At 35.6% G+C, this 14,781-nt stretch overlaps 1 protein-coding gene across 1 annotated transcript; it reads right to left on the reverse strand.

The window, feature by feature from the left end:
- Positions 1-71: 71 nt before the first annotated feature.
- Positions 72-9,831, reverse strand: LOC148074033 (F-actin-capping protein subunit alpha-2). The gene is made up of 10 exons (XM_087797256.1): positions 9,740-9,831; positions 5,896-5,959; positions 5,138-5,189; positions 4,585-4,648; positions 3,449-3,655; positions 2,775-2,854; positions 2,300-2,378; positions 2,169-2,240; positions 1,966-2,028; positions 72-798 (listed from the first exon to the last, which is right to left on the reverse strand). Exons 1-10 carry the CDS (start codon positions 9,776-9,778, stop codon positions 658-660), a joined length of 861 nt encoding a protein of 286 aa, XP_087653382.1. The 5' UTR covers positions 9,779-9,831; the 3' UTR covers positions 72-657.
- Positions 9,832-14,781: the final 4,950 nt, after the last annotated feature.

A 14,781-nucleotide genomic window follows, 5' to 3' on the forward strand; every position in this document is an offset into this window, starting at 1 on the left:
ATCTACCGACTTGCCTGTACATTGAAAATCAAAATAACAGAAATAGGAACAAAAAATACCAAGACTCGGAATAGAAAATTTGTTATTTAATGCGACATAACTGTGACTGGATTACAGTGGATCTCATGGTTATGTTCACCGAACTGACAGACAGGATGTTTCATAAAGTTAGATATTTATATTTATATATATATTACAATGTGCCAGTTATTACTATACAGTCAGGGTTGAATACAAATGTGGGGGCGAGTTGTTAGAAAGTGGGTGTAATGCCCAGCACTGATAACTGAGCTGGTATTTCTGGTGTGGACTGAATTCTGAAGAGTGGAAGAAGAAAGATTTTGGGCTGGAGTGCTGCAAGATGACGGACCCATGAACAAAAAAAAATAAAAATTCTTTACACCAAGAATGTTTTTTTGTTAGTTCACATCTGCATGACCTCTAAGAGGATTTCCACGTCTTAAGACATTAAGCTTCCGATGTCTTTGTATGCATTAAATAGTGACGATGTAAACGGGGCATCCTTATAAATAAAAAATAAAACATCTTCTTTCCATTAATCCTTCTCTGTTCAAGTCATTTTTGTACAAGACGGTACAATTATTCAGTCATGCAACACTGTGATGTGTCCGTGTGTGAGTGGAGCGGGTGTTGGTTCTAAGCATTCTGCATCTCTTTGCCGATCTTGTAACTCAGAATCTTATTCCAGTCAATCTTGGTGCGCGTCACAGGAAGCTGGCGACGTAAGGCTTTGAAGGTAGTATCCGACATGGTCTGATAGTTCTCGTTGATGGCAGTCTGCAGGAGGAGATGGAACGTTAGGCACTTTATTTTTTAGCCATCTCACCGACTACATTTACTTAGAAGGCGAATGGGCTCATGAATGTTTATCGCACTTTTTCTTTAGCACGTTCATGTCACAATTGAGACACACACGAAAATGTTTAAAAGAAAACGAACTATGAAAATATAAGAACATTTGTAAATAAAATAGTTGAATAATCTTACATGATGCTTCAAACACACAAAACATTTGGACCATCTCATGACATTTAGGTAAAAATAACAATTTTTTAAAAGACAAGATCAAAGGTTGGGTAGGTATTTTTCACAGTGGTGTGACCAAGTTCCATTTTTTATACATTTAAAAGGCTATATTCCCGTTTTATATTTTTATTTAGCAACAAAATCCTTCCCCCGTAGTTACTCTCAAATCATTAATTCCCAGAAAAAGCTCCTAAAAATCGCTACATTTTGTTGAACCAACTCTGTCTGGTTCTTCATTTGATTTATTTATTAACAGTCTGGGGACCTTGAGAATGTTTCAAGAAACAAGAGCCTCTTAAGCTGCGAGGCATGGATGCACCAACCTTTCCTCTTTAAAATGTTCATGTTTTCTTAAGGCTTTTAAATACATTTGTTACAATTGAGCTGTAAAGACAATTTTTAATCAATATAGTTAAGTGTTTATAAATAAAACCCATTTCTCCCTTTGATACTATACATTATTATTATAATAATATTAACCTTTTTTGCAGCAAAATTCTCTACAAACATTCAAAGAAAGAAGATCACTTTCCTGCCAAACAGGGTTTTTTCAAAAGTCTGCTCGATAAAAATGAGTAAGTTATCATATTACAAGTTGTATTCACCTGTAATATGATACTTTGATCATTTCTAACCAGCCAAAACTAAATATCAACACTTGATTGTGTGTTCATTGAGAACACTGTGCTTCAGTATAGATCATTTCAACCTCTTCATTTAATAAATTGATATTTATCCAACACAATATTTATCAATGCAGTCGTTTTAGCAACAGTTTATCCATGTATGGAACAAGATAAAACTGCTGCACGTTTCTTATGTAATTACTACTACAACTGGCTACAGAAAAAGCTGATGGATGCAATCTTCTTTATCTTCTGATAAAATCTGGGTTTGAATAAATAACCAATCACACACCTGATAGTCATGCTCTGCAGCCTCCATGATCTTTACAAATTTGCTTGCAGTTGAAGCCTCATTCTGGGAAAAGGAAAAACATCAAGCTGAATTTGACGTTCTAGTAAGCAACACACAGAACAAAATAACACACAAAAACTTTGTATGAAAAGGAAAAGTGGCTTGAATGATTATAAATCTACTGAACATTGACATTTACTCACAGAAATGGACATGGACTCCTGAACTTCCTTGTGGCTCACCAACTGGACGTTGCCATCCTCATAGTAATGCACCTGGCGGGACAAATCGTTTCAGAAATGTTGGCAAAGAAAGGGAAAAGTGGTGAGTTTACCTGGATTTTCATAATTCCTGACACCTGAGTGGAGGAGGAGGTGGTGGAAAACTTCCATTCTGACCTCCAACGTCCATTCCTGACAATCGCAGGTGAAAACAAGAGTTATTCACAGAAGAAAAACTAAATTAAAAAAAACATATGGGGAATGAAGGGCTTGCAAGATGTCAATTAAAGTGAAAAAAAAAACATTATTTTGCTTTGGATAGGAGCTCTGCAGGTTGAATCTAGAACTTTCAAATAACGGTAGCTAACAGCAGCAAGTGGTTAGCCACGTTGAACCTTTAAGTAAAAAGGATCACTTCTGATCCAATTAAACTAGAGTGAAGAGCAAGAGATCAGTGACACTTTAGATCCAAACAATCCATAGGGATTATTTCCTTCATGGGGAAGCACTTAAAAGAAAGAAGACAGCAATAGACACACAATATTTTTGGAGACCATGTCGTCATCCCAAATGATTGATGGGTTGTACCAGAAGTTCTTGGGTTGAAACTGATGACACTCGATGCACACGATGATGGTTTGTTGTCCGTCAATGTTTTTGCCATAAACCTGTGGAGAAACAAGAGTTTCAGTAATAAGAACCGTGACAAAATGTACTTAAAACATCTTGAATAGTTGTACACATGCTTATCAAGTTCTTGAAATTAACAACCTATTTTTACGGTTTTGTAATAAAAATTGTATATACCAAGAAAGGGGAGAGATTATATTTGTTTTGCTCCCTTTCCTCAATATAAGCCTAATCAAAGAAGTTCATTTATTCACTTAAGAGATTTTATTTTTTACAATACTTTACTAGCATTATTGTGCCTTTAAGACAAATTATTTCTTTGGAATCAATCATCTTTTAAAATATACGATGAAGTCTGCACATTACATTTTTAAATTGAACAGTGACATGTGTATATTCATTGTATCTTATTTTAAAACGTACATTACCAACAAATATTTCATTTTACTGCCAATATTTGCTTTTAAAATTCTATCAATTTTACTACTTTTACAATAGATACAATTGTATGATACATTGTAGGCTTTTGCACTAGCAACAATCTTTTGGTTCGAGTATTAATTGGCCCCCAGAGTTCTGGGATGTTTCACGCCGTGTGAAACCCTTCAGTGTGTGTAGTGTGGTTGACGTACAGTGCACACTCCGTTGGGATAGTGGTCTTTGACGTAGGCTCTGACAGCAGAGTCCACCGCACTTCTCCACTCCTCCGGTGGGCCGTCGCAGTCGTGCGGCCGCGGATCGCTGGCTTCCTTCCTCAGGTGGTCGAACTTGAACGAAATTTTGTTCTTGGGGTCCAAAATGCGACCGTTTCCGAGGTCTCCATGTTCTGTGATTAAGACCTGAAAGGAGGAGATGAGAGGGTGAGAAAGGAAAGAGAGCTTTAACAGAAGCATTAACATGAAAGGATGAAAGTGTAAAAAGAAAGGAAAGCGGAACAGAGGCATCAGTGAGGACTTTCCATCAATCTCAAGTGTTATTCCAAACGAGGGAATATCAGCCGGTGACGGGGGAATGCAAGCACATGATGACATCTTTACATAATCACTGCAATCTTTATAAATGATGTCAACAGACAAACCATTCGCTCAGTGATGCTTCCTTCACTGACTCATCCTCAGGTAACAAGGTGGCAAAGAAATCCCGTTTCTTATCGTTTTTTATTGCATCAAATCAAGCTTTATTGTCTCTTTACTGGACCGGAAGACAGATTTTTAATAAAATTGAGTTCTTCTGCATAAATCCATTAATACCATAAATGACTTTGAGGGATCCAAACATTACTTCTTAAAAATAATAACGAGAAACACCCACTTAGGAAGTAATTTTTAAACCAACATAGTGGCTGGAAGTGAAGACGTCAACGTAGGACCACCAGACTGATGAATAGCTTTTCCTCAAAGATTTCAAGGAGATGAACAATGGTGCTGCTCTGTATTCACAATACTTGTTTATTTTTGTATTATAATGTTACTTCCTTCAAGACATTTAATAAGAATGGTTACTTTATTATTATTATTGTTTTGTATTGTTGTTGGAGCTTAAGTGACTTGAGCCGCTTCTTAGTAAATTAAATGACAATAGAAATTTGCATTTCATAATAAAATAATGAAGTAATAACAGATTAAAACAAAACAAGACATTAAAATAAGATTAATGACATAAATGTATATATATATATATAATTCATAATTCAGAAAACAATAAAAATACATTATATGTAAACAAATTATATATTTTTTAAATGTATTCATGTAAAAAAGCAACTCGCCTGTTCTTCAAAACCGTTGATTTTCACTGGAGTGAACTGGTCAAGGTTGTACTGTGAAAATGCGCTGCAGGAATAAAAGGTGATGTTAGTTAAACAACTCAATGAAGCAAATACTGGCGATTACAAAACTTTTGTGTGGGTTTTGAATGAAGTAGACAATAATGTGGATGATTCAACGGGCTGAGACAAAGCTGCCGTTACTCTTGAAGACAATAAGAGGAGAATAAATATGAATAAAACTCAATTGTCATAAAGCAAATACACATTAAGACAACTTTTGATCAAAACAAAAAGAAACCTTTGATATTATCGTTGGACAAATATGTCTTGCAAAAAATCTCACAACAGAGAACATTTTATGTTTTTAAAGGGCTAAAAACATTTCATAACAGGCAGCGAAATGCTGTGGACGATTGTGTTTATCCCAGGATTTCTGAGACTATTAGACTAATAACTTTCTTATTTATTGAATCATCCAGTTGAGACAAAAAACAAGGGCAGTTTTGTTTGAAAGCAAAATGCCTGAAACACGGTGACGCACAAAACGACTTACTGTGCAGCTCCTTCTCTGAGAAGATTGTCATTATTTAGCAGTAACCGCACATCTGCAAGAGAGAGATATTGAAATGAGAGAAAAGAAACATGGTTGAACGATGTTCTTGTGCACACAATGGAATGGAGACATCAGGACTGGAGACTGCTGCAGCTGGCGGGAGATTTAAGGAACACATTACTAGGTTTGATCATTTAAATCAAGAGAAACTGAACACTGGGTTTTTTAGTAAGAGTATTATAATATTGTATCGATGGTGTTGTGATGATAGGCAAAAAAATAAGGAAAAAAACTTTCTAAACAACTTTGATGTTGGGCTTCCCATTGTAGTTGATATCTAGCACCACCTTGTGGTCAAATGCATGTTAGGCTGAAACGTAATAGGCCCCCTTATCGCTTCAGTAAACAAATATGAATGAGGAACCAAAACGTATTTCTTTATACGTTTTCACTTTCTCGCTCTAGTAAATAACTACAGCAGATAACAGTACAGAACAGTGTTTTTTAGTACAACATTTACATGTTTAAATGCTTACATTTGTATTAATATTATTACAGGAACTTATAATCCACAATTTTTTTTCCCCCACCAATAATGCTTGGATAACTTAAACCGAAAAAAAACATTAAATTTCTTTCCTCCAACCATCCCTATACTATACAATTACCATTTCTATTCGGTGCTATTCACGGTGAAAGCAGTCTGCCGTTGTTTATTGTATTGTTGTTTTCTGTCCAAAAATCGAATTAAGCCTTACCGTTAAAAACTTCATTAAACTCTCCTGGTGGGGCATGGATGACAAAGTTAGATGCTATGCGTACCTGTAAGAGAAGAATAATTAAAAAGATAAGTTACATGATAATGTCAAAAATGTAAAAATGTAATCTATACTTTGCTGTTTTGCTTATAGGTGGCATCCTGTTTATTCATTTTCTATTTCGCTTAAACCCTCATGGGGGTTGCTGGGGCGCTGGAACCTATCCTTGATACTTCAGGTCCCGATCAACCCCTTTATGTTTTTGGACTGTGGGAGTGCCCGGAGTAAACCCACGGCTCCCTCCCGACCTGGAAGCAAACACCTTCTCGCAGTGAGGCGATCGTGCTCACCCTTGCACCACAATGTGCGCCAATAATAACTCATTATTAAGGGTCTCAAGTCACTTGCAAGCATTGAGATTTAAGCCCCTCCACCCCTCTTGTGGATTTCTGTCTTGCAACCACGACACTTCCTGTTTCTGGGTCAAATGTTGAATCAACAGCCCCTTCTATGCAGTTTATAACCATATAAGGAAAGAAAAATGTACTTAAGACCTCACACCATCTTAGTATCTCAATACTGCTCAATCATTGGGTAACAAACGGCTCCTCTCAGTGCGAGTCACAGTGGTGTGCGTTTTTTTAAATAAGCCCTTAATGTGTGCGTATGCTTTACATATCACACCGCAGGAAAGGAACACAGTGTCGGTGTGATGTTGGGATATGAATGATATCAGCATTAATTCTTCCCTTTTTCATCATGACCTACATATGCTCAAACAAAACAAATGATAAATACAACTGCACACGATGCCAGGGACTCTTGTGTGACATGAATTCACAAGGGAAGAAATTATTTTATGGGAAGCCTACCTCATATCATAAATTGTGAAAATGTAAACATGAATAGAGTATTCCTCCTGGATTCTCAGACTGCCTCAAGGCTCTAAAAACGATCAAGTCATATTTGACAGACTGATTCCAAACCCTTTCATTATAGAATTATCATCATTGTTTTAATTGATTATATTACTGTCTCTTAGTTTATTTACAGTAGGAGCCTAGACTGGCATTAATGGTATCAAAAAAAACCCAACAATGTTAACCTTTTTTTCTTCTATACACAGTAGGGCTGTAGCGATACCATACAAAATATTCAGCTCACAATACGATTAGATACGATATATTCAGCTCTCTATATGATTTGATACATTCCGCTCACGCTATGGTTCGATACAATATATGCCAATCACTACAAGATGTATTTAGTTCACTATACAAAACGATACAAGGATATATTCAGCTCACTAAACAATTTGATACACTATACATTAAGCTCACGATATATTAAGCTTACGATAAATTTCAATGCAATATATTAAGCTATTAAGAAGGTGTTAACAGAAGTTATTTTAAAACTTCATGTATTCATATTTTCATTATACTTAATCTGTGTCAATGAAATACAATATTTGCTTTAGTAAGCAATGTCAAAGTCAAAACGCTTTCATAGTCTCTTTTCGGAGCGACTCAATGTTCAACTCTACATGCAGTCTTCTCCTTTAAAACAGACCCAGAGAGATGTTGGTAAAAATGTGGGGGTCGGTGGCATAAATGCATGAAAAACATCAGTTAATGGAATGATATATAGTTTTTCAACAATAGAAAAAACAAAAAGGCAAACAGAATGGGGTTTTGACCCGAGTTGGAATATCAATTGTACAATCAAAAAAATTCTATTCATGTGAAATCAAAAATGTATTTTAAGTATACATTATCATCTTTAGTTCTGAACAATTTACATTTTATTTTGACCACAAAGCAGATTTGTGTGGTTCTTCTGCATCGATTAAAAAACATTTTACTGAGTGGAGAGATTAAGAATAGGCAAGTATCAAAAGACAACCATTCGTTTCAAGAATTCATAAAAGGGAAGGGTGGATGATGTGCAGTCAAAAAAAGATCAAGCTCAACATGAGGCATTCACAGAGGAATTGTGATGAATCAGTCGGTCTTGACATAAAAAAAATATCTGGGTTACATTTCCTATGCAGGCAAACCTCTCTGCTTCTTCCAAATTTAGAAAGCTGAATGTTTGAGAGGAGGGATTTCCACAAAAACAAAGGGCTTGTAATCCAATTTGGAAAACAATCCATAAAGCAGAGAACTTCTGCTTCAACACAACATTTGCACATGTGAGGAAAACAATGGTTAAAAACATATATAGGAACGTATAAAAGACGACATGTTTTAAAAGGGATCTGTCAAAGGGAAGAATGTCATCAAACCTTTATCCAAAATCAATAGTAAAGCTTTTGTAATTAAATATTGGTTTAATAAATATAGAGTTGGACAGAATGTTATAGGTTTGTATATATCCAGATTATGTAAATACTGTTATCCAAAGTAGGAAAGATATTGTTTCTACCTCCTCCTTGACAGCAAGTAAATCTCAGCAAAAATGAGAAATAAGACATCTTAGCTCGGCTCTATCGTGGAGGTAAACGATGCTGTCATGAATAAGGTAAGGTAAGGTAGAACTTTATTGATCCCTCAGGAGGTCTCCTTCGGGAAATTGTTTTTTTCCAAAAGCCACAGCAAATACAGCAATTTTTCATGAAAAATAAATCAAAATAAAATAAGAACAAGAACAAAGAGAAATAAAGACGATCTATAAAAATAGCACCCAAGTTTGTGGAAATACAGACATGTCTACCAAACACTGTCGAGCCTCCAGGGTAGCTTTTGTATTTAGATATAGCTTGTAATAAAATAGTAATCTAAGCCTGAGACACGAAAGAAATCTTGGCTGCCACTATGAACCGACATAAAAAAATTATATAAAAAAACATGACTCAGCCATCTGTGCTGCGAAACAGAAACTGCAAACTCCAAGTTGTTTTTTTTCCCCCCTCACAAAAAAGTAAATTTCAGAATGTTCTTTACACAGTCTCATATTTACAATGGACCAAAAGAATGTTTGATGATACATATCACAATCAAATAAACGTTAAAAATGAATCAGCCCGCAAATAATGTTTTAAGGTCCTACTCTGGGTACAACAATGCATTAGTTTTTACTAGTCTTTGCAGGGATAAATGAAAATTGTAAAACAACTAAGAAGCTTGGAAGATTGCTTTAGTGGTTTCCCATAGATTTACAAATCAGATTGCCTAGATCCGTTCCCTATACATTCAGATCAGGTAATAGAGGATATAATATTCATAGTTAATGACAAGTCATTTAATAGGAAGTGAAATAAACTAGAGGCAAAAACAGGAACTCAACAGACGATTGATCCTGTCTGTGTTTACTGTATGACGGTAACTATAATAAGTACCAGGAAGACAAACAAACATAAAGCTAAGTTGACTTATCAAGTTGTCAGTTAATTGAATTACTACTTATCACCAATTAAAAACCAGCATTCTCCGGTGGTAACGACGAATGATGTCAAGTATTCTTCCGAGGAGCACGTTAATAAAAGGGCGTGTTGTTAAGTCTGGCTACTAGCTAGCAAGCTAAGCTACATCAGGGGTTTTTGACGGAGGCAAAACTTCAACACACTCTTAACTCAAGAACAAACGAGGTGTCAGTCTTATCAGCTACACCGTCAGGGTTGCAAATGTGAATTTAGGGTGATTTATAAAACTGTACCAAACCCTATTTTGAGCCAGGACCGTACAAGGAGACTCGGTTTGAGCTAAAAATAAGGTGCAGCTCCGAGGCCACAAACTGATGTCGGTGTAACAACACACTTCATCATAAATGTCATTCAAAGTGAGTGTTAGGGGATTAGAATTCTAGCGAGGAATTCTGCTGTTATTATAAATTCGTTCGTTACCTTTTCCTCGTCGGATAACGGTTCCTCATGATCCGCCATCTTTTCTTCCGGTGTCTGCACCGAGCGAATAATTCATGCTTCGAGAATCTCGTACTTCTGCAATTTTGGTCTTGAAGAGTTGCCATCAAAAATGTGGGCGTGGTTGACTAGTGCGCATGCGCGTGTGAATCATGTACCGTTTCGGTCCTAGCGAATCCTATATGGTGACGTCACAGACTGCAAACGGAAACTACTTTTTAAAAGCCTTTTTCAGTAAACTAAACTTAAACGGAACTGGTTGAGGGCACTTTAACCACACATAACATCTTTTTCTTTTAACAAAAAATAAAATAAAATCCCTGTGTAATAAAATCTTCTCCAACCATAGGAATGATCACTGGGGGTGCACTACTAGACTTTGACCACAAGATGGAAGCAAACTGTTGCAAATAAAATTGTTTTGATTCAACTGGTTGACATTTGGAAACGGCTGTAGGAATCAAACTACTTAATTTATGTGTACACTCGTGACAAACTTTGAGCATTAAAATTAGGTTATCGAGCCTTAGCAATACATTATTTACTTTCCACAATGTATGACCACAGAAGATACACAAAAATAAACAACACACACAATAAACACTTGTCAATTGTTCAAATTGTAACATTGCGCAGAAGCAGTGACCTGAACATACACATCAAAAACGTTTTATTCTTTATACTATATATTGATATAATATTTATAATATTGAAACGATTTTCATTTTTTCTTTTGCGTGTTGAAAGCAAATACTGTCCCGAGTGATATGTTTTATTTTGAGTAAAGTTTACTGCAACAACTGAAAGATAAACATGTGTAGTTTCAGTTAAGACTTTAGTTATTCTTCAATAATCAACGTAGATTAAAAATGGTCTAATTACCAACTGGCGCCCTCTGGTGGTGAAAACCTTTAATTGTGCGATTACACTGTGAGGAGACATGTGTTTTTGATGTGCGTGTGTGTTTATGTGTGGTGTGTTTTGTGAATCTTTGTTTGTGAGTGTGTGTTTGTCTGTATGGTTTGTATCTGTATTTTTTGCTTGGGTTTGTGTGCATGTGCAAGTGTTTATGTGTGTGAATCTGTGTGTGTGTTTATGCGTGTGGTGTGTTTGTTTTTGTGAGAATATTTGTTTGTGTGTATGTTTGTATGTCTGTGCATGCATCTGTGTTCGTATGTGTGTGTGCATGTGCGTGTGTGTGCATCTGTGGTCGTGTTTGCATGTGTCCGTTGGTGAGCAGGGTCCAGGGTCCCCCTCCCCGACTTTGGCCAAAGGTAATATAGCAAGAGTGAATAAATAAATATCCAAAACATTAACAAAAAATTAAAGAAAACATCGAGCACAAACACTACTGTTCAAGCGCTTTGTGACCCTGGTCTAGAAAGGCACTTTACAAATAACTATTACTTACTTTCTTACTTCAATAATGTCTTGGCTCATCCCAGACAATAAATAAAATGTCAAATTATATCAATAATAACCTAAACTGAAATGACTTTTTCCATACAAATGAATATATGTGATGTGTGGAATATGAATAAAAAAAAATAAAAAAAATTCACTTAGGTCTGAACATATCTTATATAATCCATAAATGAGCTTGTAACTATTTACTGAGAAAACAAAGGTAAATAAAATAAAAATACTATAATTGGCCTTCATAGCTGTAGTAATATAAACAATATATTTGATTTAAAATGCAGACGCAAATCTAAAAGGTCATGTAAGTAAGTAAGTAATATTTATTTATATAGCGCTTTTCGAGACAAGGGTCACAAAGCGCTTAAACAATCAAAACAATACTCAAAAAAGTATATACTTTAAAGATCAAGATAATACTGAGAACAACACAGGAGTTTGAGAAATTCAAGGAAAAGCCTGAACAAATAAAAACGTCTTAAGATGTTTCTTAAAGGAGTCAGTAGATCCATCAAGCGCAAAGAGAGAGGAAGATCGTTCCAAAGCTTAGGAGCAACAGTCTGGAAGGATTTCTCTCCTCTGGTCCTGAACCGTGTTCAGGAACCATCAGTAGATTCTGATCCACAGACCTCAGAGCCCGAGCTGGGGTGTAAGGCTGGATCAGATCAGTGATGTAAGGAGGAGTCTGACCATGAATAGATCTGAAAGTAAGAACCAGAATTTTAAAGTTGATCCTGAAAGAGACTGGAAGCCAGTGAAGAGTTTTAAGGATCGGAGAAATGTGAGTTCTTCTACTAGAGCGGGTAAGAATTCTTGCTGCAGAGTTCTGAATCAACTGCAGACGAGACACATCCTTCTTGTTAAGACATGAACTGCAGACAGGAAGTGGAGGGTTTATAAATACACGTAAACATTTGATGAAAACAAAAAATGAATTGAACCCGCACATGGACACGATCACAGGTACTTGTTACTATTTCTTTAAAGTCTTTAACACTTCCTGAAACATTAGAAGACACTGGAGCTTCTGCTGCTCACTTCAAAACTTCTAGAAATGTCTGTGACTTACAGTCACCTCCGTGTGTCAGAGGTGAAGAACAAGATCCATCAAAGTGTCTTGTTCACAGATGATGCAGCCAGACCTACTGAACATAAAGCTGCTTGAAGACACCTTTGTAGCTGATCTTACCACAGACAGAAAACATTCCAGATGAATGCAAGCTATGAAGATAAATAAGAGTGAGAACAACAAACAACACAATGAGGGTTGTTGTATTAGTCTTCTGACTGATCCTGTGATTTTGCAGAAATGTAACCAAAACATACGCCTATACAACTGTTTTAAAATATGAATTTTCCTGCCTTTTTATTTATTGTAATAAGTTCTGAACGACAAGACATGTTTAGAAGTAGCGTGTGAATCAGAATCAGAATCCTTTATTTGTCCCGCGAGGGGAAATTCGGTTTAAACAGCAATATACAAAAAATAAAAACACCCAGAAATAAAAATAAAATGAAAAAAATCTAAATAGAATAAAATAGAAATCTGCACCATATTATATATACAACATATTTACAAAAATAACAAGAAGAGGTGCTGTTAAATATTATCTTGCTGTGTTCTTGTTATGGGGTCTGATGGCAGCAGGGAGGAAGGACCTGCGGTACCTCTCCCTCACACACCTGGGATGAAGCATCCTATCACTGATGGAGCTCCTCAATGCCCTCAGTGTGTGCTGGAGAGGGTGAGATAAGTTCTTTGTGAAGTGTTTGAAATAAGTCATTTAGTCTTAGAGTAAGTCAAGTATATGCTAAGAGGCGACTCTGGAATAGTGGAAACCTTTTCTATCATTATTTTCTTTTCATTCTTTATGGACTTTGATATTTACAAACAATTTAAAATCATTTTTTTCTCTCTCTATTTATTTTAAGTATGTGTCATTATTTGATCTGTATTTGTCTTTTTGTTTTTTTTTAAATAATCGGAAAATTTGTGATTTTGCAACATTATATGTATATATATGTATATGTACGACTTTCTCATTTATGTCAATAAAAAAATGTATATATACTAAAATAAAATGTTTTACAGTATAGTGTACAGTATAGTACAATATAGTGTTTTCATGTTGATCTGCATACTTAAATCACACATTATGTTTTACAAAGATGAGGTTAATAATGAATTTTACTTCAAAGCGTCTTTAATGAAATTTTATTATTTTACAGATGCTGTTGATATTCATTATGCTGCTTCTGGAACTGCAGTGCAATAGTGTCGAAGCTGACAGGACCAACATGGCTTGAATAAAGGTGATCAATAGACTACATTTCAACCACACTTTTATTCCAAGAATTGAATAACTGTTCCAGCAGCACCACAGGAAAAAGGTCGTTAACAAATTAGATCTTGACTCTGGGAAAAAAATAAAAAATAAAATTGTCCTTTTCCATCAGATACAAAAAAGAAGAAGAAATGACATATAAAATACAATAAAACCAGGATGTTCGCATATTTAGCTTGATAGTATTAGTTTTCCAACTAACTATTTCTTTTATTTTTGTTTTATTTTCCCTTCATATTTGGGCGTTTTTCACTCACTGAACTTCAAGAGATCTGGAGCATGATTCGTAGTAGAACAGCATTAAGAAGGTGGTCATAATGTTATGGATTATTCATGTGAAAAAACAAAAACAAAAAGGTAAATAAAGTTGGTTGTATTTAATTAACATGAAACACGAGGCCGTGCTTACACAGCGCCCCCCAGTGGTACGATTTCCTTCCTGCATGTAAAATGATAGTCAATTATTTTTATGTTCACACTGAAGAAGGTATTTGACATTGTGACACAACAAAACGACTGTTAAATTAATCCGTTAAATTCAGATGCTGAGTCAAGTGAATGAAGCAGTTGTATTTGTAATCTGTCCCGGGGGAAGGGGGGCTTGGCTGAAACACACAGGGGTGGAATAGTGACGGAAAGTGGATCCCAGGGTCAGAAGTGTCTGTCACTCACACCAAGGAGCTGATGCAGCTGTTATGGAAACGCTCCTGAAAATAGTTGAACCACAAGCTGAGCGTCTTGAGCAGCAGCAGCGAAGACAAATATGTTCAGATTCAACTTTTTTTTTATGCTCAAACTCTTTGTGAATGATCCGCTTTTTAGTTTGTGTCCAACAATATGGACTTTATCATGGAAGACATGCACACATGTTTTTCTTACCACCTGATGAATATCAGCGTTTTGTTTATTTATATTTCACTTGTGTTTCTGTCTAGTAAGTAAGTAAGTCATTTTTATTTGTATAGCGCTTTTCTAGACCAGGGTCACAAAGCGCTTAAACAATCCAAACAATATTCAATAAAGTATATACTTTAAAGGTCAAGATAAAACTGATAACACAACAGGAGTTCCAGAAAATCAAGGAAAAGCTTGAACACATAAAAACTAATAATAATAATAAATAATAATAGTCCATCTGTCTTTCTTTCTTTGTCACATCTTTCTCATGTTCTGAAGGTTAAGTTGTTGTGGAATCTCCTTAAACCAGGTAAATACTACAAATAATAATCTTTTAACAAGTGTCTATACCTAATGTGTTGC

The sequence above is a fragment of the Callionymus lyra genome, chromosome 8 (assembly GCF_982586985.1).
Source record: "Callionymus lyra chromosome 8, fCalLyr1.hap1.1, whole genome shotgun sequence".
Taxonomy (NCBI): domain Eukaryota; kingdom Metazoa; phylum Chordata; class Actinopteri; order Syngnathiformes; family Callionymidae; genus Callionymus; species Callionymus lyra.